This window comes from Uranotaenia lowii, chromosome 1, assembly GCF_029784155.1.
Source record: "Uranotaenia lowii strain MFRU-FL chromosome 1, ASM2978415v1, whole genome shotgun sequence".
NCBI classification, from domain to species: Eukaryota; Metazoa; Arthropoda; class Insecta; order Diptera; family Culicidae; genus Uranotaenia; species Uranotaenia lowii.
This window is the reverse complement of record NC_073691.1, coordinates 4031358-4056549: the sequence shown is the minus strand read 5'-3', so window position 1 is coordinate 4056549 and position 25192 is coordinate 4031358. Positions and strand designations below refer to the sequence as shown.

Here is a 25192-nt window from a genome sequence, read left to right as displayed (position 1 = left end):
CAAAAATGTCAAAAATGTCAAAAATGTCAAAAATGTCAAAAATGTCAAAAATGTCAAAAATGTCAAAAATGTCAAAAATGTCAAAAATGTCAAAAATGTCAAAAATGTCAAAAATGTCAAAAATGTCAAAAATTTCAAAAATTTCAAAAATGTCAAAAATGTTCAAAATTTCAAAAACGTTCAAAATGACAAAATTGTTCAAAATTTCAAAAATTTCCAAAATGCCAAAGATGTCAAAAATATAATAACGTCGAAAATGTCACGACTATCAAAATAGCAAAAATTTCAAAAAAACTTCGAAAATGTCAAAAATGTAAAAATAAAGAATTCAACCTACCTTGACAGTACCCAGCTGCCATAGATCCACGGAACAATGACCGTCGGCAGGAAGGCAATCCACACGAACAGCAGATAGGTTATATCAAAGTGGGCTTCGTTGTCGTACGTTTCGTTGACCGTCATTTTGGCCAACCTGAAAGGGAGAGGAGAGAAAAAATACAACGAAAGTTAAAAGGAGCTGTATCAGTGTTTATCAAATCAAGTGAATATCAAATGACACGTGTGAAGTCATCGTGTGATTCCTAGAAGAGACAAAAAATAATGGGTGAAATTTCTTTCAGACCACTGCACAGTGCACAACTGGGCATTTCCCAGTAAAATCTCCGGGAACGATTTTGAAAACAACCGGTGAACTTTCAGAGGAATTTCCGCCTCGGGGGTGTTGAATTCACGCGTTCGTGAATTTTTGTGCTCACAGTGCTGCGGTAATGTTTCCGAGAATAGAGATGAATAGTGTAACTTCCGCTAAATACGGCGCATAATTATATTCATTGCTTCTCGCGGTGCATTCAATTAGTTCCGGTAAAATCTATTCTGCCACAAATATGGTTCCCGGAGATCCAGTTGCTGCTCTTGTGTCTCGTGTTTGTGTTTGGGAGTAGCAAAAATTGATTAAAATTATAATTAAACGCTCACTCGATTTGCTCGCGCCTCGACTTGCCCTGGAAGCGCGATTTGTGGGAAGCGTAAAATGATCTTTTTTCCCGGCGAAAATTAATTATTGCAGCCACACCATATCGACTATCGACCAGGATGCATTCCGGGAGCAGGTTTGTGGTGTCGTGGTGCCCATTGATATAATCCATCCATCTGCGCGCGATTGAACGACGCCATTCATTAGGTATCCCGAGTTTGGAATTTTCAGCTTGTAAAATAAATCTGTTTGAAATCACTTTCATTACCATCACCATTTGTTATTTGCAATAAAAAAAAATAAATCCCACAATGACATTCGTAAATGTGTAAAACAAATTTATCGTGAGAGCATTGCGATTGTTTACACATACCCATGTCTAATTGAACATGTTGAACCTTTTGATGGCCTGGAATACCCAACTTGTACCTAGTAGGCGATGACTGTTTGTCAGAACATGTTTTTATTTGCATTCCCAGAAAACGTGGTGGACTTAGTTTTATTTAACCAAAATTTATGGAAAACCTTTCAGAAACTTTTGCTTACGGACAGTTAGATTAAACTAAAATTCATGCCAGCTGCAACAAAAACAAACCTGAAATCTCAAGGATTCAGGTAAACTTTTGAAAATAATTTTCACAGAATATGACCTTTAGCTGCTGTAGATTAGCTTTTTTCTTGGGTTTCCTGATTAAATAACGTAGTAGCATGTACGTTCATAAGTTCTGTACCAGGTGGTTTAAAATTGAACACAAAACGGAATATGTTTTGGAAAACAGTTCCCACATGTGAAGAACCTAAGCTACAATTCTAGTTGTATAGAAACAAAAAACAGCAAGGCTGGCTTGAAATTTTGTTCTAGACAAAAACCGCTTCCAAACATAAAACAATCATGAGTGTAAAAATGCCTCTTCTAAATGCCTCTTCCCTCTTTAAAAAAAACCATCAAGGTCATCTACAGAATGGACATGATTCTGCATTCATCAAGTCGAAAAACTTTACCGAAAAAAAACTATTTTTTGACATATTTAGGTACTTCCTGAATGTGGAAAAAGTTTACTGATGCTTTTCAAAAAAAAAATTCACGAGCCAGATTTTCAATGCAGACGAAAATGGACATTATTTAAAAAGTACACCTACTTCCTCGTTTGTTTCAATAGATGAACTTTCGGCGCCAGCAGGTAGAGCAAAGCAAGCCTTGGCCGAGTGCGATCGTGTTTTTTTCGCTTTTTACTTTCTGGGAAAAATGGAAATTCATAATTCTCGTGATTATTCATGGTATTAATTCGTTGTTGAAGTTAACTCCTGTGTATTTGAATAGTTTTTCATCTGATTGCGGAAGTAAATTGGTGTTTTTGCACTGGAAATGCGATTCGTGCTGAGTTTTCAAAAAATACTTGTAGTGGAAAATACCTGTTATTCATCACTTGTGAAAATTTAAACCCATGAATGTGTTCTCGCTGGTATTTCATGCCCATATCTATGTTCAAACTAAAGTGAAGAGTAGAAAAAGTTTTAGTTAAAAAGAAAAAAAAACGTAGCTATAACGTTGAAACTCCAAATCGAATCTCCAGGAATTGTAATTCAACTTCGATTGAAGTGTTCGCTGGGTGGCATTCCATATCAGTGTTGTTGATGGAAAACAAGCAGATGCTTAAAATTGCAATTGAGAAAGTGCACGTTTTGAATGAAAATTAAAGGAATACAGAAGGGTTCTAGAAAGTTATACATGGTGGTATTAGAAAGAGTTTTTTTCTTTGTTCCCTTTGCATGTGATGTGATTTTCAAATCATGTTTTTTTATTGCAAACGTTGCATGTTTCTGGCTTGCTACGACTTTTTTTTACCATTGCCTAATTGAGTTCCCTAATTGAGTTCCCCAACAAAACCAGATAAAACCCGGCCTTTTTTTAGCGAAACCCGGGCAACCGGGCCTTACCGGACTTTTCCTAAGTTTTGTGTCGAATATTCGGGTAAAACCGAGCAATCTGGCAAGGTTAGGGTACATATTATTGATCTTAAGACAATATATCAATATACTAAAATCATCATATTAATTAAATGATCATAGATATAATTTTGAAAATATTTTAATATTTCTTGAATCAAATCAAACGTTAAAATATAAGTAGAAATACATAAAATTAGATCAAATCATTAGCGTTATAACAATGTGATTAGAATGCCTTCCCAAATCCATCATCGAAATAATGATAATTCTAACCAGACGTCTTCTTGACTAGCTTCATAGTTGGATCATTTATCATGGTGTCTTCTTAACCCGTTTGATTTTTATTTGATAATTAAGCTGTCCTCTCAACACGTTTTTAAGTTTAATATTATCTCAAGCTGTCCTCTCAACTCGCTCGATTTTCAATTGATAGGATATTCAAGGTGCTTTCCAAAATTTCAAGCTGTCCACTTAATCTTATCTCAAGCTGTCCTCTAAACTCGCTTGATTTTCAATTGAAAAAATAGTTAAGTTGTCCTCTCAACATGCTTTAAAGTTTGATCTTATGTCAAGCTGTCCTCTCAAACCGCTTGATTTTCAATTAATAAGTTAATCCAGCTGTCCTCTTAACACGTTTCAAAGTTGAATCTCATCTCAAGCTGTCCTCTCAACATGCTTGATTTTCATGCAGCCCTTTCGAGTCGCTTTTTCAAATTTCAAGCTGTCCTCTCGACATTCTTCATAGATAAATCTTATCTAAAGCTGTCCTCTCAACCCCCTTGAATTTCAATTGTTAAGATAATTCAGCTGTCCTCTCAACACGCTTTAAAGTTTAATCTTATCTCAAGCTGCCTCCTCAAACCACTTGATTTTCAATTTATAAGAGAATTAAGCTGTCCTCTCAACACACTTTAAAGGTTTATCTTATCTCAAGCTGTCCTCTCAATCCGCTTGATTTTCAATTAATAAGATAATCATGCAGTCCTTTTGACCCGCTTTTTCAAATTTCAAGCTGTCCTCTCGACACTCTTCATAGTTAAATTTTATCTCAAACTGTCCTCTCAAAACGCTTGATTTTCAATTGAGAAGATAATTAAGCTACCCTCTCAACACGCTTCAAAGTTTAATCTTATCGAAATCTGTCATCTAAATTCGCTCGATTTTCAGTTATTAAGATAATTAAGCTGTCCTCTCAACACGCTCTAAAGTTAAATCTTATCTCAAGCTGTCCTCTCGACCCAATTGATTTTTAAATGATAAGATAACTAAGCTGTCCTCTCAACACGCTTTAAAGTTAAATCTTATCACAAAATGTCCTCTCAACCCGCTTGATTTTCAATTGATAAGATATTTATGCTGTCCTCTCAACACGCTTTAAAGTTAAATCCTGTCTCAAGATGTCCTCTCAACCTGCTTGATTTTCGATTGATAACATAATTGAGCTGTCCTCTCAACACGCTTCAAAGTTTAACTCTATCTCAAACTGTCCTCTCAACCCGCTTGATTTTCAATTGATAAGATAATTGAGCTGTCCTTTCGACCCGTTTTTTCAAATTTCAAGTCCTCTCGGCACTCTTGATAGTAAAACTTTATCTCAAGTCTGTTCTACAAAGTTGTACATATAATCAAAACGCAAAACTCAAGTCCTCAAATAATGAGTGTCTCGTTATCTACTTTTTGACAACTTTTGACCACCTTTCTTGATACGCCTTGCAACATGCTTCAGTGCCTATTTCTATAATTTGTCAGTGTAGCATGTTATGGATCGTCGTTGATTAAATTTATCGGAATCATGTGATGAGATTTTTTTCGTTGGTTCATTCAAATCTGAAAAATACGTAGGATGAGAGTGTTTGATTGCGAAGAATGAGGAAAAAATAAATGAAAACAAACGATAAGAATTTTGACTTGTCAGTATGACATCTATATACATATATAAAAATGAATTTCTGTCTGTCTGTCTGTCTGTCTGTCTGTCTGTCTGTCTGTTCCCTATAGACTCGGAAACTACTGAACCGATTTGCGTGAAACTTGGTAGGTGGGGGTATTGGAGGCAGGGGAAGATTCCTATTATGGTTTGAGACCCCTCCCCCTCTCAATAAGGGAGGAACCCAGCTAACATGAAATCGTAATGAAAATGATAATCCAAATCCGATATTAAGACATTTTCGATAACCATCGTAAACAAATTGGTATTTCAGGATTTTCTATCATTCGTTTACGACAAAGTTTGCCCAAAAATAGTTGAGTCGGAGAGCAGTTTAGTCAATTCGTAAATATGTCTCCAAAAGGTTAGGAATAAACTGATTCGACAAATACGATTTGAGTAAACTAATTTACGATAAATGGGCGGTCCTCTCTTCCTTTGGCCGGTTCGTAAAAAAAATCTCACCTATAGAGCTATAGCGTGGATCATGTCAAGTGATGAGTTGGCATCGTGGTAAGATACTGGACTACGAACTCGGAGGACAGGAGTTCAATTCTCGGTCTGGGAAATTTTTTTTCGTTTTACTCAACTCACTTGGAATCGTTTATTTTGCTTTTCGTGGGGAAATCGAATCTTGTCATTGTAGATATATCGCCTCCACTTTTGTAGCTATATGCTATTTTGGTAAGTTTAATACAATCTTTTCATCTGGTATAATTGTTTGAATAATTTTGTTGTTCCTGCGATATACCTTCATAAATGTTTGCTGGGGAGGGGCCTGCCAAACAAAAGACTATTTTTTGCATAACTCGAGAACCAATCAAGCTCATGGTATCTAATTTGGCATGGGGTGGTATTTGGGGACGGAGAATATTTCTATGAATATTAGGTACCCCTCCTTCTTCTCAGTGGGATGTTAGGAAGGGGGGGAGGGGGCTACCTTACAATTTTTTATATAACTCGAAAACTATTCAAGATATTGGAACCAAATTTGGCATGGGAAGATATTTTGATACGAAAAATATTTCATTGATTATTTGAGACCCCTCCCTCTTTCCAGTAGAAAGGGGGAGGGGGCATCTTTCATATTTTTATACATAACTCAAAAACTAATAAAGCAAATGGAATTAAATTTGGCATGGGAGGGTATTTGGATACAAAAAAATATTTCTATGATTATCTAAGACCCCTCCCTCTTTCCAGTGGGGAGATATAAAGGAGGGAGGGGGCCTCTTGAATAATTTTTTAATAACTCAATAACTTATTAAGCTAATGGAACCAAATTTGGCATGAGCGGGTATTTGGGAACGTGACATATTCTAATGATTGTTTGAGACGCCTTTCTTTTTTCCAGCAGGGAGAAAGGAAAGAGGGAGGGAATTTTCATACAGTTATTACTGCATATCTCAAGAACTACAACAGCAAATGAAACCAAATTTGGCATGGAACGATATTTGGGTACAAGATGCTTCTATGAATATTTGGTATCTCTCACTCCTTCAAAGAGGTGGATGAAAAGGGAGAGTAGAGGTCTCCCTAACAATTTTCAGTATAACTGGAGAGTTGATCGATCAAATTGAACCATATTTGGCATGTGAGGGTAGTTGGATACGAGAAATGTTTCTATTATAAATTGCGGCCCCATCTTTTTTAGCGGAAAGATATAAAGGGGGAAAGGGGGGCTTCCATACATTTTTTTTTGCATAGCTCGAGAATTAATCGAGCAAATGAAACCAAATTTGGCATCAAAAATATGACATGGAAAAGAACTTGGTTACGAGACATGTTTCTACGATTGTTATAGACCCTTACGCTTTACAGTGTAGAGAGGGGAAGAAAGGAGGAGGTTTCATATACATTTTGTTGTAAAGCTTAAAAACTTATCAACCAATGGAACTATATTTGATTATTAAAGATCACGACCTCCATTCAGCAAGAGGTGAAGAAAAGGACAGGGGAGGGGGATCTCTTATCAGTTTTTTAGCATTAACCCAGAACATATCAAGCAAAAACAACCATATTTTATAAGTTAAATTGTTTGCGTACGATTAATTTGAAACCCTCCAGACAAATTAAAATTATCAGATCTTTAACACAAATTAATAGAGCAAGATTCAGGATATTAGTCTAAGTTATCTTTGTGGTGCAATTCAAAACTCCAGCTGCAGCTCTCATTTTATAGCGGTTGCTTATGAATTATGTTATAATTTGATTTAAAATAAAGCCGATAAAACCTATAAATTTTTCAATAACTTTTGAAGATATAATTTGATTTTGAAAGGTGTAGCAAAGCACACCGGGTCAGCTAGTACTAAATAAAAACACCGTTGTTTTTAGTAAATTCTACCCCCAATCGAAAGCAACAAAGTCAAATCACATAGAAAAACATTGAGCTTAGGACAACCCTCACATCAAGTGTAACGCGGGTTTTTGATTCCAGAAACTTTTCTTAATAAAAACGGTAGGTATTACGTCTTGTCGATTTTTTTTCAATTTTGAGTTTTAAAAAAATTTAACTTCTTTCCAGAAAGTCGAATTACTAGAATGAAAAAGAAGATTGAAATAAGTAGAATTCCTGAGAAACTTCAACGGGAATTGACACGTTCCTTTGGAATTTTTTTCATTTTTCTTCGTGCGAAAGAACTCTTGTCTTGGTATCGTCATCGTGGGGGCGACACACGATACTAGACTGGAAGAGATGCCGTCATCCACCTGCATGCCCCGGGATGCTACTGGAGTTGACCTTCTCGTAACTTTTTCCTCTTCAATTTTTTTAGGCCCACATTCTCGAGACTCTCTCATATAAAGTATAGTGAATTGAATTGAAAGACAGAAAACAACCAGAAAAAAACGTAGAGGCACGCGAACTTTTATGTTTTATCTTCTTGCTGTTTTTCGGTCCTTCTGGCTGTAATATACCACACACATCCGTGGGATGCTGGAAATTCAAGAAGAAAACCGTGAATGAATTTGTGAATGAGATGAAAACCTTAATTAATTCGAAGTGCACCGGAGCCGCAGGACAAATGTGACATTTTCTGATAAATTTTAACGAAGTTGACATTTTTATTGACGATCAAGTTGATTTAGAAAAATGTTTTTTTTTTTTTTATTATGGATGACTGAGTTAAATGTTAAAGGTCTGGTGCCATTTAAACATAAAAAAACCTTTCGGTTGATTAAATTTAAGCATCCTGAGAAATCTTCGATCTTGGCGCCGTATGGCAAAGATGAGCCCATTGCTTTTAAATAATTGTCGGAAGGTGATTCGGCAGATTTGACTTTGCCGAGTGCTCAATCGTAAACCCGTGGAACATTTAACAGCAAATTTTGCCTTGTTTTTCCATGGAGTGTGGGTAAGGCAAATTTCCGAGACTTTTATCATCATCGTCATAATTATGCGCCCACCCGTCCCGTATTTTGGGGCTTGTTGAAAGCTTTTGCCACCCCTTTAGCTTAATGGGGGTTAATGATTTTTCGCAATGTTAAACAATTTTAATAGGCATGGAAAATTGGAAACTGCTGTTTTGTGCCGATATTTTTTTTTCTCGTTTTCTCTCGGCCTTGATTTCTAGCGATCCGCGAAAAAGCGAAATAGCAAATATTTAAATTGGGGAAAGATTTCTCGGAAAGACTAAATGATTTACCATCTGTTGGAATCATCTATTTTAATATTGTCGCTCATTTGGCATTTTTGAAAGTGTTGGCAATTTTTAAGTCACTTTAAAAACTACTTTCGGATAATTTTGACAATTTCGAAACTTTGAAATGCTAAACAATTCTGACAATTTTGAAAATAAATTCAATTTTTACAATTGTAATTATTTTGACAACTTTTGTAACATAAAATATTTCGAAAGTTTCGACGATTTCAGGTCTGGCAATATCAGAGTGTAAATTACTCGCATGCCGTTTGGCTCTATCATTGAGCCGGCAATTTTTCAACAACTTTTCAACCTTTTCAATTTTTTTTACAAGACTTCTACAAGACCAGTGAGAAAACTTTTCAAGAACCCTTTCCAAGACCCTTTCCAAGACCCTTTCCAAGACCCTTTCCAAGACCCTTTCCAAGACCCTTTCCAAGACCCTTTCCAAGACCCTTTCCAAGACCCTTTCCAAGACCCTTTCCAAGACCCTTTCCAAGACCCTTTCCAAGACCCTTTCCAAGACCCTTTCCAAGACCCTTTCCAAGACCCTTTCCAAGACCCTTTCCAAGACCCTTTCCAAGACCCTTTCCAAGACCCTTTCCAAGACCCTTTCCAAGACCCTTTCCAAGACCCTTTCCAAGACCCTTTCCAAGACCCTTTCCAAGACCCTTTCCAAGACCCTTTCCAAGACCCTTTCCAAGACCCTTTCCAAGACCCTTTCCAAGACCCTTTCCAAGACACATTACAAGAACCTGTCCAAAACCCTTTACAAGAAACTTGCCAAGACCCTTTCCAAGACCCTTTCCAAGACCCTTTTCAAGACGCTTTCCAGAACCCTCTCCAGGACCCTTCCCAGAACTTTTCCAAGACCCTTTCAAGAGTTTTTCCAAGACATTTCAGAGGACTCTTCCAAGACCTCTTCTAAGAGCCTTTTCAAGGCCCAAGTGTTTTTCCAACACTTTTCAAAGACTTGTTTCCAAAACTCTTCACAAGACTTTTTACTATATCCTTTAAAGATCCTGTTTCAAGACTCTTACTTAGAACCTTTCCAAGACCCTAGAAAAGACATTGAGATAGACCCTTTTTAACACCCCCGTTTCAAAACCCTTAAAAAGAGCGTGTGAAAGATCTATCAAGTGTCTTGAAAAAGGCGTTGCAAAGAAGAAAAAAAACATCAAAAATGTGAAAATGTTCAGGTCGACAAACTTCAAGGTTCTGTCTGGGCCAAATTTTTTGAATCGAGAAAAACCCTACATTCTTCACATTACACGTTTCAAAGCCTCTGGGTGGTTGGGTTTTTTTTACATATGCCACTGTATAAGTCGCTCGAGCCGCCATGTTCTTCCAAAACAAAAAGAATGAAAAGAAGCTACAACAAAACACTCAGGTGCCTGTTGTTTACATCACACCCTCTTGCCTTCCTTTTACACATCAGCTGACAGTTGACAGGGCACGCACAGAAGACCAGAATTAATAGGTGGCCGTCTCCCCCCTGGGGGAGAGAGCGCAAACTTTACCATCCTTGTAGGCAGCCAGTTAGTCGACACACATCCTCTTCATCGTGAGACTTAAGTGGCCTATGAAATGTAGGCGGATTTGGTGGGTAGCCTCTTCAATTTTACGAGAGACTGCAAATTTAATGAACACCGCACTATCACAGAAGCATCCAGTCGCCACACGAGCGCGTCAAGGGCCAATTGGCAATCCTGACGATGCTTATCATCGTTTCCGTGGTCGTATGTTGTTCATTTGGTACGATTTAAATTTTTTTTTTTTTTTTTTTTTTTTTTTTTTTTTTTTTTTTTTTTTTTTTTTTTTTTTTACCAGACACATCTGTTTTGTACCTATGGTATTGAAAACATCTCAGTTCAATCGGTCGAATTTCGATTACCAAATTTCGTGCGAAAATCGTCACCGTTTAAATCGGCGTTACTTCGAGTTTAAACACTAAAACCCAAAGTGTTAGAAGGAAGTGAAGGTTTTTGCCGAAGCGCGTTGTGAAATACACAAAAGAGACATTATCTTTCGCCGCAGCTAGTGAAGACAGCTGTATTGTTTTGGTTAGCTGTCAAGAAGCCAACTAGGTTGCAGCTGCGTGCAACATTGCGTGCAAGTAAAGCTCGCAGGGCTAAAGCTTTAGCCTCCTAGTTGCAAGCGACAAAGCTCCACCAACAGCGATTTCTCTTGCCAATAGTGAGACATCTGCTGTCAATTTTTGGAAGCTTACCCACGTGTGGAGTAGTTAAGACACCGTGCGGCCCCATCAAACTCGATCGCTTTCAAATTGATCGTTGAGGTACAGGGCTTGTTGGTACCTTTTGGACGTGTTGAACAAGTCTCTGGGGGAAAAAAGGGTAAAACGTCTCTACTTTGGTCGTACCTTTAACGCTTGGCCAAAGTAGTCTATAAAGGAAAAGCGTAGTCGTTACCCGCTCAGGCGGAAACGCATTGCCGGTCACTTGTACCTTGAACCCTTGGGTGAACCGAAGTGTAAAGAGGTCAAAGGGTAGTCGTTCCTCACTACGGTGAGAACGCATCTTTCTATTTTGAATTTCATCGTGGAATACAAAAATCTCGTGCTGAGGTCATCTAACAAGCGCCCAAACACTGGGCAGCCACTATGGCTGCATTAAATGCCCCCGCGGGGGTAACTACTACAGGCGATCCTCCCGATAAAAATGATCGAACCTTACCTGAATACATGGACCGATTGGGAACATTCGGAAAATTAATAATATTATCGTTGAGCTCAGCCGACGAGAAACAACCGTTACCGCAGAACCCGTTCATTGTTAGCAAATCTATTGACCAATCCATCGGGAAAATCGAAGCCGCTTATACCGAAGAAAACGGTTTGAAATATGTCATCAAAACACGCAGCTCTAGATTAGCAACAAAACTGATCAACATGAAAGAGCTTATCGACGGAACAAAAATTCAAGTTATTCCCCACCCTTTGTTCAACATTAGCCGTTGCGTTATAAGCTGCAAGGAAGCGATTTCGTTAACCGACGATGAGCTGGTGGAAGAATTAACCTCACAAGGCGTTATAAAAGCACGCAGGATAACGCGAAAGGAAAACGGCAAAAGAATCAACACACCGACTGTAGTGCTTACAATCTCAGGCACTGTCATTCCGAAGGAAATACGAATGGGTATCATCAATTGTAGAACTCGACTATTCTACCCTTCGCCTCTACTTTGTTACCGCTGCTTTACCTATGGGCATACTAAGGACAAATGCCAGAATAACCCAACATGTAAGAATTGCTCAAAATCCCATGAAAATGAAGTAGACGAAGACGAAGAGTGTGAAGAGGACCCATTTTGCAAAAACTGCAAAGGAAATCATCCACCAACATCCCGAAAATGTGCAGTCTACCAAAAAGAGGAAGAAATAGTCAAACTCAAAGTCGACAGCGGAATATCCTTTGGAGAAGCAAGGAAAGAGTACGCAAAAAAACACGCGGAAAATTCCTATGCTAATGTATGCGGCGCACAACAACGTCTCGAGCAGCTTCGAAAAGATCAGGAAAAAGAAGTGCAGATTGCCAAGTTGCTGGAGGAAAATGCCAGTCTCAAAGAAAAAGTGAATCGTTCACAAGAAACCGAAGACATTAAGAAATATCGATCAGAAATTGAAAAACTGAGAAAAATTGCGAAGGAGTTTTACCAGCTCAAAGCTAAACTAAAGGCTGCCGAAGACAACCTTGATATTTCTGAAACCGGATCTGAACGAGAAATGGAAACAGAAGTCAACGAACCATCGTATCCTGCCCAACCGAAAACTGCTTCAAATGATGAGACACCAATGCTGAAAAAGCAGAGGCTGAGCTCAAAAAATTCACTCCCACTGTGCCCAACCATGGAAACTGAAGAAACAAATGAGACTCAACCCCAGCCTGAAGTCGTCGTGAAGAGAAGAGGTCGACCCCCAAAAAACAGGAATGACCAATATGCAAAACCCTAACCTTGCCCAAATCATGACTGAACTTGCAACCGAAAACGGACACGACCTTGGAACTTTAGACAATGAAACTGGAATCTACGGCAATGACGAACGCAACACAAATGGAAACTCCAATGAAACAAATGGAATTATCGGCATCAACGAACGCGACCCAACAGGAAACTCTAACGGAACTAACGGAATTACTGCACTCAGGAGAAATAATCCTCACTGGTTGGGGGCCGGTGAAGAGAAAGTAACCACCCCACCCCTGGCTACAGGGGAAGACTTTCGAGGAAGCGGGAGCGGGGACGTCATACCTCAACCCGTGCTCTGCCAGCCTACTCATCGTTCTTCCAGTAGGACAACACCGAACACTGCACCCAGTATTATCTCGTGGAATGTGCAAGGACTCAGACCCAAAAAAGCTGAACTAGATATGCCCACGCATAAATGGATTTAAAGTTTACCACAGACCACGCATGACAGGGAACCGAGCGGCAGGAGGAGTCATAGTGGCGGTCAAAGAAAACATCGAAAGCGAGGAAATAGCGCTCGAAAGTGCACTCGAGGCTATAGCCATCAGAATCGGAACGCCTTACAACGTAAACATTCTCAATATCTACTTGCCACCAAGAGAAAACATCACCAATTCCGAACTAACCAGACTCATCAATCGAATCCCGAAGCCCCATTTGTTGGTTGGAGACTTCAACGCCCACCACCCATTGTGGGGCGCGGATCACGTTAGCGTGCGGGGCAGAACGATAGCAGAGTTCGCAGAAGAAAATAGTTTGTTCATCTTAAATAATGGAGAACCCACCTACGTCGATCAGCGCCACGGCAGTATGTCGTGCCTAGATCTATCCCTCTGCTCAGAGGATCTAGCCGGACTACTTGAATTCAACGTGTCAGCAGATGCCTACAGTAGTGACCATTTACCGATCAGTGTAGTTTTTCCTGGAAGGATAATACCACCAAAAAGTCGAGCTAGGTGGAAAATCGAGGACGCCGACTGGGAGCAATACCAAAATGCACTCAACTTTGAACGAGACAGCAACGTGGAACGCCAAGTAGTAAATTTAACAAAATCTATCCTAGAGGCTGCAGAACTTTCCATTCCCAAGACGAAAGGCACTTTTGGAATAAAGAGCGTTCCATGGTGGAATGAAGACATCGCAAAGCTCGTCAAAAAAAGGAGGAAAGCATTAAGACAGCTGAAAGCCAACAGATTAAACCCAGATCAACTTGAGAGCACCTTCCGAAACGCCAACACTGCTGCAAAAGAAGCGATCATAAATGCGAAGAGGAAAAGTTGGGAAGAACTGGCAGCAACTTTTTCTTCACAGACCCCATTGAAGGAAATGTGGAGTAATTATCGGAAAGTACAAGGAAAAAAGAGGGGCCATCAAATTACCTCGATCCGCTATGAAAGTGAAACGACTACAGACCCTAAAGCCATATGTGAGTTCCTGGGAGACGCTTTTCAAAAAGTATCAAGTGAAAGTGCGTATAGTGAACGTTTCCTCAATCACAAACGACAGGTCGAATCCAATGAGCTGCTAATTCCGGAAGACTCAGGCCTGTACAACCAAAAGTTTAGCAGATATGAACTCGACGAAGCTCTGGAAGGACTAAAAGGCTCCTCCCCAGGACCTGACAACATCCATTACGCGATGCTTTCGCACCTCCCTCTAGATGGGAAAACTGTTCTGCTAGAGACATACAACCGATTATGGGAGGAATCAGTCTATCCCCTGGAATGGACAAAATCGATTGTCGTCCCCATCTTTAAAGGTAGAGGCCAACGATCAGATCCTCTAAACTATCGCCCAATTTACCTCAACAGCTGTATGGGAAAGGTCTTCGAAAGGATGATCAATAATCGCCTGGTTCATCTTCTAGAAACGAAAAACCTGCTATACAATCGTCAGTACGCTTTCCGAAAAGGACGAAGCACTACAGATCACCTTTGTACCCTCGAAAAGATTATCCGTGACACTTTAAACAAAAATAAAATAGCTCAAGTAGCATTCCTAGATATCAGCAAAGCCTACGATACTACCTGGCGCAGGCTTTGCCTAGAGCAGTTGGTGAGTAACGATATTGGTGGAAAAATGGTACACTACCTTCAAGAAATGCTACGAAGCAGGAATTTCCAAGTATCGATTAACGGAAATACGTCGAGTCTCAAGCCAATGGAAACCGGCCTTTGCCAAGGTTCGGTGTTAAGCGTGACAATGTTCTTACTAGCTATAAATACCCTTACTAGTTATCTACCCTCAACCGTTGAGTGCCTGATATACGCTGACGACGTAATCTTGATCGCAACTGGCGAAAACGCAGAGCAAACAGAAGGTAAGCTTCAGACAGCTTTTGACCAATTAGGGTCCTGGGAAATTGAAACCGGATACAAAATATCAGCTGAAAAATCTGCAACTGTTATCTACCGCACACCACGTAAAACAAAACCGACAACTCCGAGCAAGTTAACGCTCAATGGGACGAGTGTGCCTCGCAAAAACCAACACAAATGCTTAGGCGTGACCTTCGATCAACACCTGAAATATCGTGTCCACGCTGAAGAAGTGAAAGCAGCCTGCCAGCAAAGAGTCCTTTTTATCCGGAGCATAGCTGCTAGGACTTGGGGAGGAGACAGAAACACCCTGTTAAAACTATACCGTGCAACTATACTTGAAAAACTTCTTTACGCAGCACCGATTTTATCAGCCATGGAAGGTAAAGTTCATCAATCGTTGGAAACAGTCCACAACGCAGGACTTCGAGCAATTGTAGGAGCCTTCAGAACAAGTCCAGTGGTTAGCCTACAAGCCGAAACTGGAATCCCCAGTTTGAAAACACTGATCAATCAGCGAACCGTGGTTTATACATCCCGATGTCTAGCCGTTGATCGTATCGAGGAAAACTCTGAAGATGATAACATAAACCATCTCAGCAGTGACAGCAACAGCGACATAAGTTCCGACGAAAGGTGGGGAGAGCGGCCCAGAACCCAGCCCAACAGCTACATCGATAGAGGATCAAATTTGATAGCCGAATTAGAACTACAGCTGCCGAGAACAACAGTCTTCAAATTTCCAGAATGCCCTCCGTGGAAACGGCTTAAACTCAACGTGGACAAAAGCCTTCATCATGAACTTTCCCAAGGCTCAACATCGAACGATCTAAGACATATTTTCAACGAATTACGTCAAACAAAATACCGTATTCACAAAGCAATCTTTACAGATGGATCGAAAAAAGACTCGAAATGCGGCTATGGAATAGTGTCTGATGATTTCGTATTCCAAAAGCGCATTAACAACATAAGCAGTATTTTCGCAGCAGAAAGCGAAGCAATCAAACAAGCACTGAGTTGGATAGTCAACCAGCGAGAATCTCGAGCATATCTTATATGTACCGATTCCATGAGCGTTGTAACAAACCTCGAAACATGCAAATTAAACTCCAGGTGGAAGGACTCTGTACAAATCCTGTTCAATCAGATCATCGAGATGGGATCAGAAATAGTTATTTGCTGGGTCCCCAGTCATATCGGGATTCCGGGAAATGAGAGAGCAGACATTGAAGCAAAAAAGGCTTTGGAACTGCCAGAGGATGAAAACCAGATTATAGACATCAAGGAAATACGGAAAATCATCAAGACGCAGTTCATTAACCGATGGCAGATGCAGTGGCATTCAAACCTTACCAACAAATTGCGTGAAGTGAAAAACACGGTGCTTCCATTCAAAGCTGCATTATTGGGGAATCGACGAGATGACGTGATCCTAGCACGTTTACGCATCGGACATACACTACTTACACATTCGTACCTTCTGGACAAAGTTGATCGCCCATTATGCCACAGATGCAACGAACTATTAACTGTGAAACATATCTCTATAATAAAGACAAAAAAAAAAAAAAAAAAAAAAAAAAAAAAACTGTGAAACATATCATCGCAACGTGCCCACAATTGGAAGAGGAACGGATCAGTCACGGAGTACCGGGTAATCTTCGAGAGGCATTAGCAGACGACAAAGAAAGAGCAACAAAAGTGTTAGAATATTTAAAATCAGTCCAATTGTACGATCAAATTTAACATTACTTTGTAACTTTGAAACGTCACGGACCCGAATGGCAAAAAAGGTCCTAAATAAACGCAAAAAAAAAAATAAAAAAAACCAGACAATTATTAGGGTGCATTAGTGACCACTAACCCTTGAACCCGGAAGCCCTCGAAAAACCGGAAACTGATAGCACTACTTAAGGGGCTCTTGAAACAGCAGCAGTGATGTGATGTGGTGCTCTCGAACATCTGTCCAGTTCATTAGGCTTTATGGTAGCGACGAGCAACCAACCTCAAACCGGGATTATCGGAACCCCGAACCAGCAGGTGGTATTAATGTCCGGGATGTGTCCGGGTTTCGATGCCGGGTTTCGTGCTCGAGATGGGATTAAGTGTCATAAATAGTGAGTGGTGCTCTCGGTTTCACAAACACGAAGCGGCCAGCCAGATAAGAGACCGATTTATGAACATTGACGATGTGCAACACAAGTAAGATACCAACCTCAAAATCATCAACGGACACACGCACAGGACCTGTGTCGATGCCATCGCCCCGAGATGGCGCTGGGTTCGCTTTTCCCGATTCACATCGAGCTCGGCATCGTACAGGTCGTAGGTGCGGCTGCTGGCGCTGATGTTTCCGGATCCGGCACTGGCAGATCCGCGCCCGGAACGACTGCAAAAGGAGAAAACAATAGGAAGGATGAGGTTAAATTTTTGGCCCCAAACTCGATTCTGAAAGAATTGTAATGGAAGATTGAAAAGCTTAAATTTAATTTTACCAAACCAAGGAAATCCGTATCCGTTCAAAGGATCCCGTAATTATCCTACGTGTAATTTTGAAAATTAATCCTTCTGGTGGCTTTTCGGCGGATGCGTCCCCAATCAAAATCAACCCCGCACACCTAAACAATTCACCGTAATTATAATTGCCCCTTGTTGGGTGGAATCTTTCTTTCATCTACTTCCTTCAACAAGGATCTGATTGCAAATTGTTGGCACCCGTCGGCAAACGCTGTTGTTGTTGTTGTTGTTTATGGGAGATAGGATCAGAGCCATTTCCGGAACGTGCGTTCGATGATGATGGTCCTCATTCTGTTTGCGAGGCGGACACGTTCCGGCAACTAGTTGTTCTGGACAGATTCTTTGAAACGGGAATGATTTTAACCCGTTTTCAGTATCAATCAATTAAACGATTCCGGGAAAAACTCAAACAAGAAAAGAATTGAATTTTTTTTTCTCTTCAACTTTCGTGTGACCACTGAAACAATCTTAAAAATTCCAATTCAGAATTTGGTTTACAGAAATCTTCATAGTTGATTGAAAAATATCCGGTTCTACGTTCGAACCAAACGGTATGAGAGTACCCTTCGAAACTGCCAAAATTGTCGAAATTGTCAAATTTATCAAAACTTTCAAAAATGTCAAAATTGTCATCATTGTCATAACTGTCGAAATTCTCAAAATTGTCAAAACTGTCAAAATCGTCAAAATTGTTAAAATTGTTAAAATTGTCAAAATTGTTAATATTGTCAAAATTGTCAAAATTTTCAAGTGTCAAAATTGTTAAAATTGACAAAATGGTCGAAATGGACAAAATTGTCAAAATCGTCGAAAATGTCAAAATTGACAAAATTGTCAAAATTGTCAAAATTGTCAAAATTGTCAAAATTGTCAAAATTGTCAAAATTGTCAAAATTGTCAAAATTGTCAAAATGGCTAACATTGTCAAAATCGTCAAAATTGTCAAAATTGTCAAAATTGTCAAAATGGTCAAAATTTTCAAAATTGTCAAAACTGTCAAAATTGTCAAAATTGTCAAAATTGTCAAAATTGTCAAAATTGTCAAAGTTGTCAAAACTTTCAAAATTGTCAAAATTGTCAAAATTGTCAAAAATGACAAAATTGTCAAAATTGTCAAAATTGTCAATATTGTCAAAATGGTCAAAATGGTCAAAATTGTCAAAATTCTCAACATTGTAAAAGTTGTCAAAATTGTCAAAACTGTCAAAATTGTCAAAATTGTCAAAATTGTCAAAATTGTCAAAATTGTCAAAATTGTCAAAATTGTCAAAATTGTCAAAATTGTCAAAATTGTCAAAATTGTCAAAATTGTCAAAATTGTCAAAATTGTCAAAATTGTCAAAATTGTCAAAATTGTCAAAATTGTCAAAATTGTCAAAATTGTCAAAATTGTCAAAATTGTCAAAATTTACAAAATTGTCAAAATTGTCAAAATTGTCAAAATTGTCAAAATTGTCAAAATTGTCAAAATTGTCAAAATTGTCAAAATTGTCAAAATTGTCAAAATTGTCAAAATTGTCAAAATTGTCAAAATTGTCAAAATTGTCAAAATTGTCAAAATTGTCGAAATTGTCAAAATTGTCAAAATTGTCAAAATTGACAAAATTGACAAAATTGTCAAAATTGTCAAAATTGTCAAAATTGTCAAAATTGTCAAAATTGTCAAAATTGTCAAAATTGTCAAAATTGTCAAAATTGTCAAAATTGTCAAAATTGTCAAAATTGTCAAAATTGTCAAAATTGTCAAAATTGTCAAAATTGTCAAAATTGTCAAAATTGTCAAAATTTTCAAAATTGTCAAAATTTACAAAATTGTCAAAATTGTCAAAATTGTCAAAATTGTCAAAATTGTCAAAATTGTCAAAATTGTCAAAATTGTCAAAATTGTCAAAATTGTCAAAATTGTCAAAATTGTCAAAATTGTCAAAATTGTCAAAATTGTCAAAATTGTCAAAATTGTCAAAATTGTCAAAATTGTCAAAATTGTCAAAATTGTCAAAATTGTCAAAATTGTCAAAATTGTCAAAATTGTCAAAATTGTCAAAATTGTCAAAACTGTCAAAATTGTCAAAATTGTCAAAATTGTCAAAATTGTCAAAATTGTCGAAATTGTCAAAATTGTCAAAATTGTCAAAATTGACGAAATTGTCAAAATTGTCAAAATTGTCAAAATTGTCAAAATTGTCAAAATTGTCAAAATTCTCAAAATTGTCAAAATTGTCAAAATTGTCAAAATTGTCAAAATTGTCAAAATTGTCAAAATTGTCAAAATTGTCAAAATTGTCAAAATTGTCAAAATTTTCAAAATTGTCAAAATTTACAAAATTGTCAAAACTGTCAAAATTGTCAAAATTGTCAAAATTGTCAAAATTGTCAAAATTGTCAAAATTGTCAAAATTGTCAAAATTGTCAAAATTGTCAAAATTGTCAAAATTGTCAAAATTGTCAAAATTGTCAAAATTGTCAAAATTGTCAAAATTGTCAAAATTGTCAAAATTGTCAAAATTGTCAAAATTGTCAAAATTGTCAAAATTGTCAAAATTGTCGAAATTGTCAAAATTGTCAAAATTGTCAAAATTGACAAAATTGTCAAAATTGTCAAAATTGTCAAAATTGTCAAAATTGTCGAAATTGTCAAAATTGTCAAAATTGTCAAAATTGTCAAAATTGTCAAAATTGTCAAAATTGTCAAAATTTTCAAAATTGTCAAAATTTACAAAATTGTCAAAATTGTCAAAATTGTCAAAATTGTCAAAATTGTCAAAATTGTCAAAATTGTCAAAATTGTCAAAATTGTCAAAATTGTCAAAATTGTCAAAATTGTCAAAATTGTCAAAATTGTCAAAATTGTCAAAATTGTCAAAATTGTCAAAATTGTCAAAATTGTCAAAATTGTCAAAATTGTCAAAATTGTCAAAATTGTCAAAATTGTCAAAATTGTCAAAATTGTCAAAATTGTCAAAATTGTCAAAATTGTCAAAATTGTCAAAATTGTCAAAATTGTCAAAATTGTCAAAATTGTCAAAATTGTCAAAATTGTCAAAATTGTCAAAATTGTCAAAATTGTCAAAATTGTCAAAATTGTCAAAATTGTCAAAATTGTCAAAATTGTCAAAATTGTCAAAATTGTCAAAATTGTCAAAATTGTCAAAATTGTCAAAATTGTCGAAATTGTCAAAATTGTCAAAATTGTCAAAATTGTCAAAATTGACAAAATTGTCAAAATTGTCAAAATTGTCAAAATTGTCAAAATTGTCAAAATTGTCAAAATTGTCAAAATTGTCAAAATTGTCAAAATTTTCAAAATTGTCAAAATTTACAAAATTGTCAAAATTGTCAAAATTGTCAAAATTGTCAAAATTGTCAAAATTGTCAAAATTGTCAAAATTGTCAAAATTGTCAAAATTGTCAAAATTGTCAAAATTGTCAAAATTGTCAAAATTGTCAAAATTGTCAAAATTGTCAAAATTGTCAAAATTGTCAAAATTGTCAAAATTGTCAAAATTGTCAAAATTGTCAAAATTGTCAAAATTGTCAAAATTGTCAAAATTGTCAAAATTGTCAAAATTGTCAAAATTGTCAAAATTGTCAAAATTGTCAAAATTGTCAAAATTGTCAAAATTGTCAAAAATGACAAAATTGTCAAAATTGTCAAAATTCTCAAAATTTTAAAAATTCTCAAAATTTTAAAAATTTTCAAAATTGTCTAAATTGTCCAAATTGTCCAAATTGTCCAAATTGTCAAAATTGTCAAAACTGTTCAAATTAAAAAAAAAAGCCAAAATGTTTGAAATAAATGAAAAATTGCTTTTTTTCAATTGAAATGGATTATTTTTTCTTGACAGAGCTTGCGTCATCCGAAAAACTGTTTCATTTTCGCTCGATTTCGGAACAAAACAGTATCCGATTTCGGATTCTTTTGACAAACGGATGAAAATCGAAACGATTTTCATCCTTTTTATTGATCTGGGTTGTCCTGTCAAAAGTTTTCCCTTGTCGGAAAAAGCTTTCCGCATGGAATTCTGTCCGATTCTTGCTCGAATTTTGTCCGAATTGTGCTCTTCTCGAAAAGGGTTTTAGAAAAAGTCTTGGAAAGGGTTTGAAAGATTCTTCGATATGTCCTGAAGCGGGCTTTTAAGCAGTCTTGTTAAGTGTTTTGTTAAGTTTTATAAATGGAGTTTTAATTTGATTGAAAATAATAAAAAAAAATTCTGGAAAAGGTTCTAGCGAGTATCTCATTGAGAGTTTTGGAAAGCGCTCCGGAAAAGGGCCTTGGAAAGGGACTTGAGGTTTTGAAAAGGTCTTGGAGAGCGTCTTGAAATAAGCCCTGGATAAGGTCTTGGAAATTGATTTCAAAAAGGGTCCTGAAGAGCGAATTTGAAATGTTCTAGGAGATTATCTTGAAAATAGTTTATGTTTGTCTCCGAAATGGTTTTCAAAGTTGTGTTAGAATGATAATGGTTTTTAAAAAGATCTTGAAACTTATCTTGGAAAACACCTAGAAAAGGTTCTTTGAAACGGTACATTAAATAATCTCCGAAAAGATCTTGGGAAGGGCAATCAAAAATGTTTCGGAGAAGGCCATAGAAAAGATCTTGCCAAGGGTTGTGGAAAGGTTCTTGAACGGTAACACTTCAGATATAGGATAAATCTTACGGTCCCATCAATTGAGAGTTTTATTTTAAATAAATCAACTAAACGATTCTTGGAAGAAACTCGAATTAAAAAAACGGGTATCAAATAATTTCTCTCTTCAATTCCCTATAAATATGCATTAAAATCACTCAAAGAGTTTATAATTGAAATTCCATTATAGAGTAAGAGTGTATAAAAAATATCACCCTCATAAATAATTCGAAAAATTGCCGGGTACATAAGGTAAGCCGAAGGGTACGCGAAAAAAATCCGGATTGGATCCACTCGCCGTCGCCTACTTTGAAATTTTCGCCACACTCATCGTAGCAACCACAGACGCGGCATCACGACCAATGGCTCCGCCAAAAATGTTTTCCCTGTGCTACTGCTCTAGGCCCTCCTAAATGTGTAGCATAATTTTAACCCATATTTACGTGGCTTTGTTTGTATGCTCACTCGTACATTGTTTACATTTTCTCCTCCATTTTCAAAAGCGGGTGCCGTTATCCTTCTCGGAACGTCCCGTGAGAACAGAGAGTTATGAGGCACACACAACGAAAAAAAAATCAAACAAACATAATTCCGGGCAGTCAACACGCGATGATACACACGGTGTGATGCTGTAAATTTTGCACCCATTAATCCCCTGCTTCCGGTCGTCGTCAGTCGTTAAGAGTGATAATTTAAAAATACCGAGCCATTTCCGAAACCAGTGCGCAAAATGGCTGCGGTTTTTCTTGTTGATGATTCGAAATAGCTTGAATGGGGGAGGGAAATTTTCCGGATCAAAGTTTGCCCGTCCAACTTTAAATGATTTTACACCATTTGTTTTCAACTGTTTTTCGGAACTCTGAAGTTCAGAGGAAAAAAAATTAATATCAGTAGCAAAGTAGGCGGCACACTGAAAGGCGATAAAACTTCCCAGTCGTTATTTATCATTGGAAAAATTTAAAAATAATAAAGCAGTAGGCCTTTGCTGCCTGGAATATGCGTGTCACGTTTCAACCAGATGTTGTTGCCAACAGCCGGCTGACTTTTTGGCCCGTCGACCTATGTCTGCTCCTGTCGTTGAGGTCTTCCGGACGTGACTTGACGAGTTTTCTCCCGAAATCAGTCTCGAAAAGTTTCGTAGTTTTTTTTTTCGTTTGTTCTGGCACAAAATCGTTTAAACGATCAAAATAGTCGAAATGTGGAAAATTGTTAAGATAAATTCAAAACGTGTTAACAACACTTCAAAAACTTTTTTCGAATGGAAAATTTCTCAGTGTGGGTATCATTTAATTGTCAAAATAACATGAATTATCAAAGAGGACCATTATTAACCTAATTCAAGGAAACTCATACTTTTCCATCATTGAGGTCCATTTTAAGGCAGGAAAGTGATGACTCACATTAAAAAAGATGAATTTCCATCCTACAGCCTATGTTTGATCTTACCCATTAAGCAATTAACAATTGTGAGAACCGAGGTAAAAAAAACGCCTACACGCAAAATTTTTCTCCTGAAATGAAAAATGAATTGGTTCAGTTCCCAATTCGGAATGATTCTGCCACATTTTTCGGTCTCTCGAGGGAAAAAAGCCTGATACAATCAGCCCCAACAAACATTTTATGCAAATCGGATCCTCGGAAGTCTGTCAGTTTTTATTTTATTTTTGAGAAAAAAAAATCTCAACCGGAAAACGAGTCACAGCATCCTTTTAATTTTATTTTGCTTCCTTTTTTTCGGCAAATCTTTCTTCGGTTGGTTGTGATCCTTTTTTAAAAGCCGGAAAGAAACGAAAAAAAGATTCAGGTGTATATCCATTTCTACGACCTAAAGTAAAACTGGAGGAAAAAAGACCGGTAACAGAAAAATGTGCTTCTTCATCTGTAAAACTAAGTGGCTAACACAATGTTTCGCCGGTTTCGTTTTTTTTCCTCTTTGGGCTCTTACCTTTTTTAAAACATTCAAAATAATCGGAAAGAATAGATGTTGAAAAATGTGTACAAACAGAAATCATCAACCAGGTTAGGGCCATTTTTGGCGGTGTCATTTTCGGGAGAAATATTTTTTGGATTTCCGCAGAAGTTTGACAGTCGTGATCTTTTTTTCTTTCTTTAAAATTCTAAGCAATGCCATGAAATCATTGACGTCACACAACTTATCAGTATTAAAATAGGTGAACAAAACCAAAAAAATGTCAAAATTCTCAAATTTTTCAAAAAGGCCAAAATTGTCAAAATTGTCAAACCTGTTTATGTAAAATTGTCAAAAATTGTAAAAATTGTCAAAATTGTCAAAATTGTCAAAATCGTCAAAATCGTCAAAATCGTCAAAATTGTCAAAATTGTAAAAAAATTGTCAAAATTGTCAAAATTGTCAGAATTGTCATAATTTTCAAAAATGTCAAAATTGTCTAAATTGTCTAAAATGTCAAAAATGTCAAAAATGTCAAAAATGTCAAAATTGTCAAAATTGTCAAAATTGTCAAAATTGTCAAAATTGTCAAAATTATCAAAATTGTCAAAATTGTCAAAATTGTCAAAATTGTCAAAATTGTCAAAATTGTCAAAATTGTCAAAATTGTCAAAATTGTCAAAATTGTCAAAATTGTCAAAATTGTCAAAATTGTCAAAATTGTCAAAATTGTCAATATTGTCAAAATTGTCAAAATTGTCAAAATTGTCAAAATTGTCAAAATTGTCAAAATTGTCAAAATTGTCAAAATTGTCAAAATTGTCAAAATTGTCAAAATTGTCAAAATTGTCAAAATTGTCAAAATTGTCAAAATTGTCAAAATTGTCAAAATTGACAAAATTGTCAAAATTGTCAAAATTGTCAAAATTGTCAAAATTGTCAAAATTGTCAAAATTGTCAAAATTGTCAAAATTGTCAAAATTGTCAAAATTGTCAAAATTGTCAAAATTGTCAAAAATGTCAAAAATGTCAAAAATGTCAAAAATGTCAGAAATGTCAGAAATGTCAAAAATGTCAAAAATGTTAAAAATGTCAAAAATGTCAAAAATGTCAAAAATGTCAAAAATGTCAAAAATGTCAGAAATGTCAGAAATGTCAAAAATGTCAAAAATGTTAAAAATGTCAAAAATGTCAAAAATTGTCAAAAATGTCAAAAATATCAAAAATATCAAAAATGTCAAAAATGTCAAAAATGTCAAAATGTCAAAATGTCAAAATGTCAAAATGTCAAAATGTCAAAAATGTCAAAAATGTCAAAAATGTCAAAAATGCCAA

General features: G+C 36.7%; 1 protein-coding gene across 1 annotated transcript in view; it reads right to left on the bottom strand.

Annotated features, from left to right (window-relative positions):
* LOC129738469 (uncharacterized) overlaps positions 1 to 25192 on the bottom strand; it is a 132988-nt gene that overhangs the window by 4954 nt on the left and 102842 nt on the right. The window contains exons 5-6 of the mRNA XM_055729679.1: positions 17021 to 17194; positions 338 to 472 (exon numbers count right to left, since the gene is read on the bottom strand). Of these exons, the coding sequence (XP_055585654.1) occupies positions 338 to 472; positions 17021 to 17194 (309 nt within the window). The remainder of the gene's footprint in view (positions 1 to 337; positions 473 to 17020; positions 17195 to 25192) is intronic.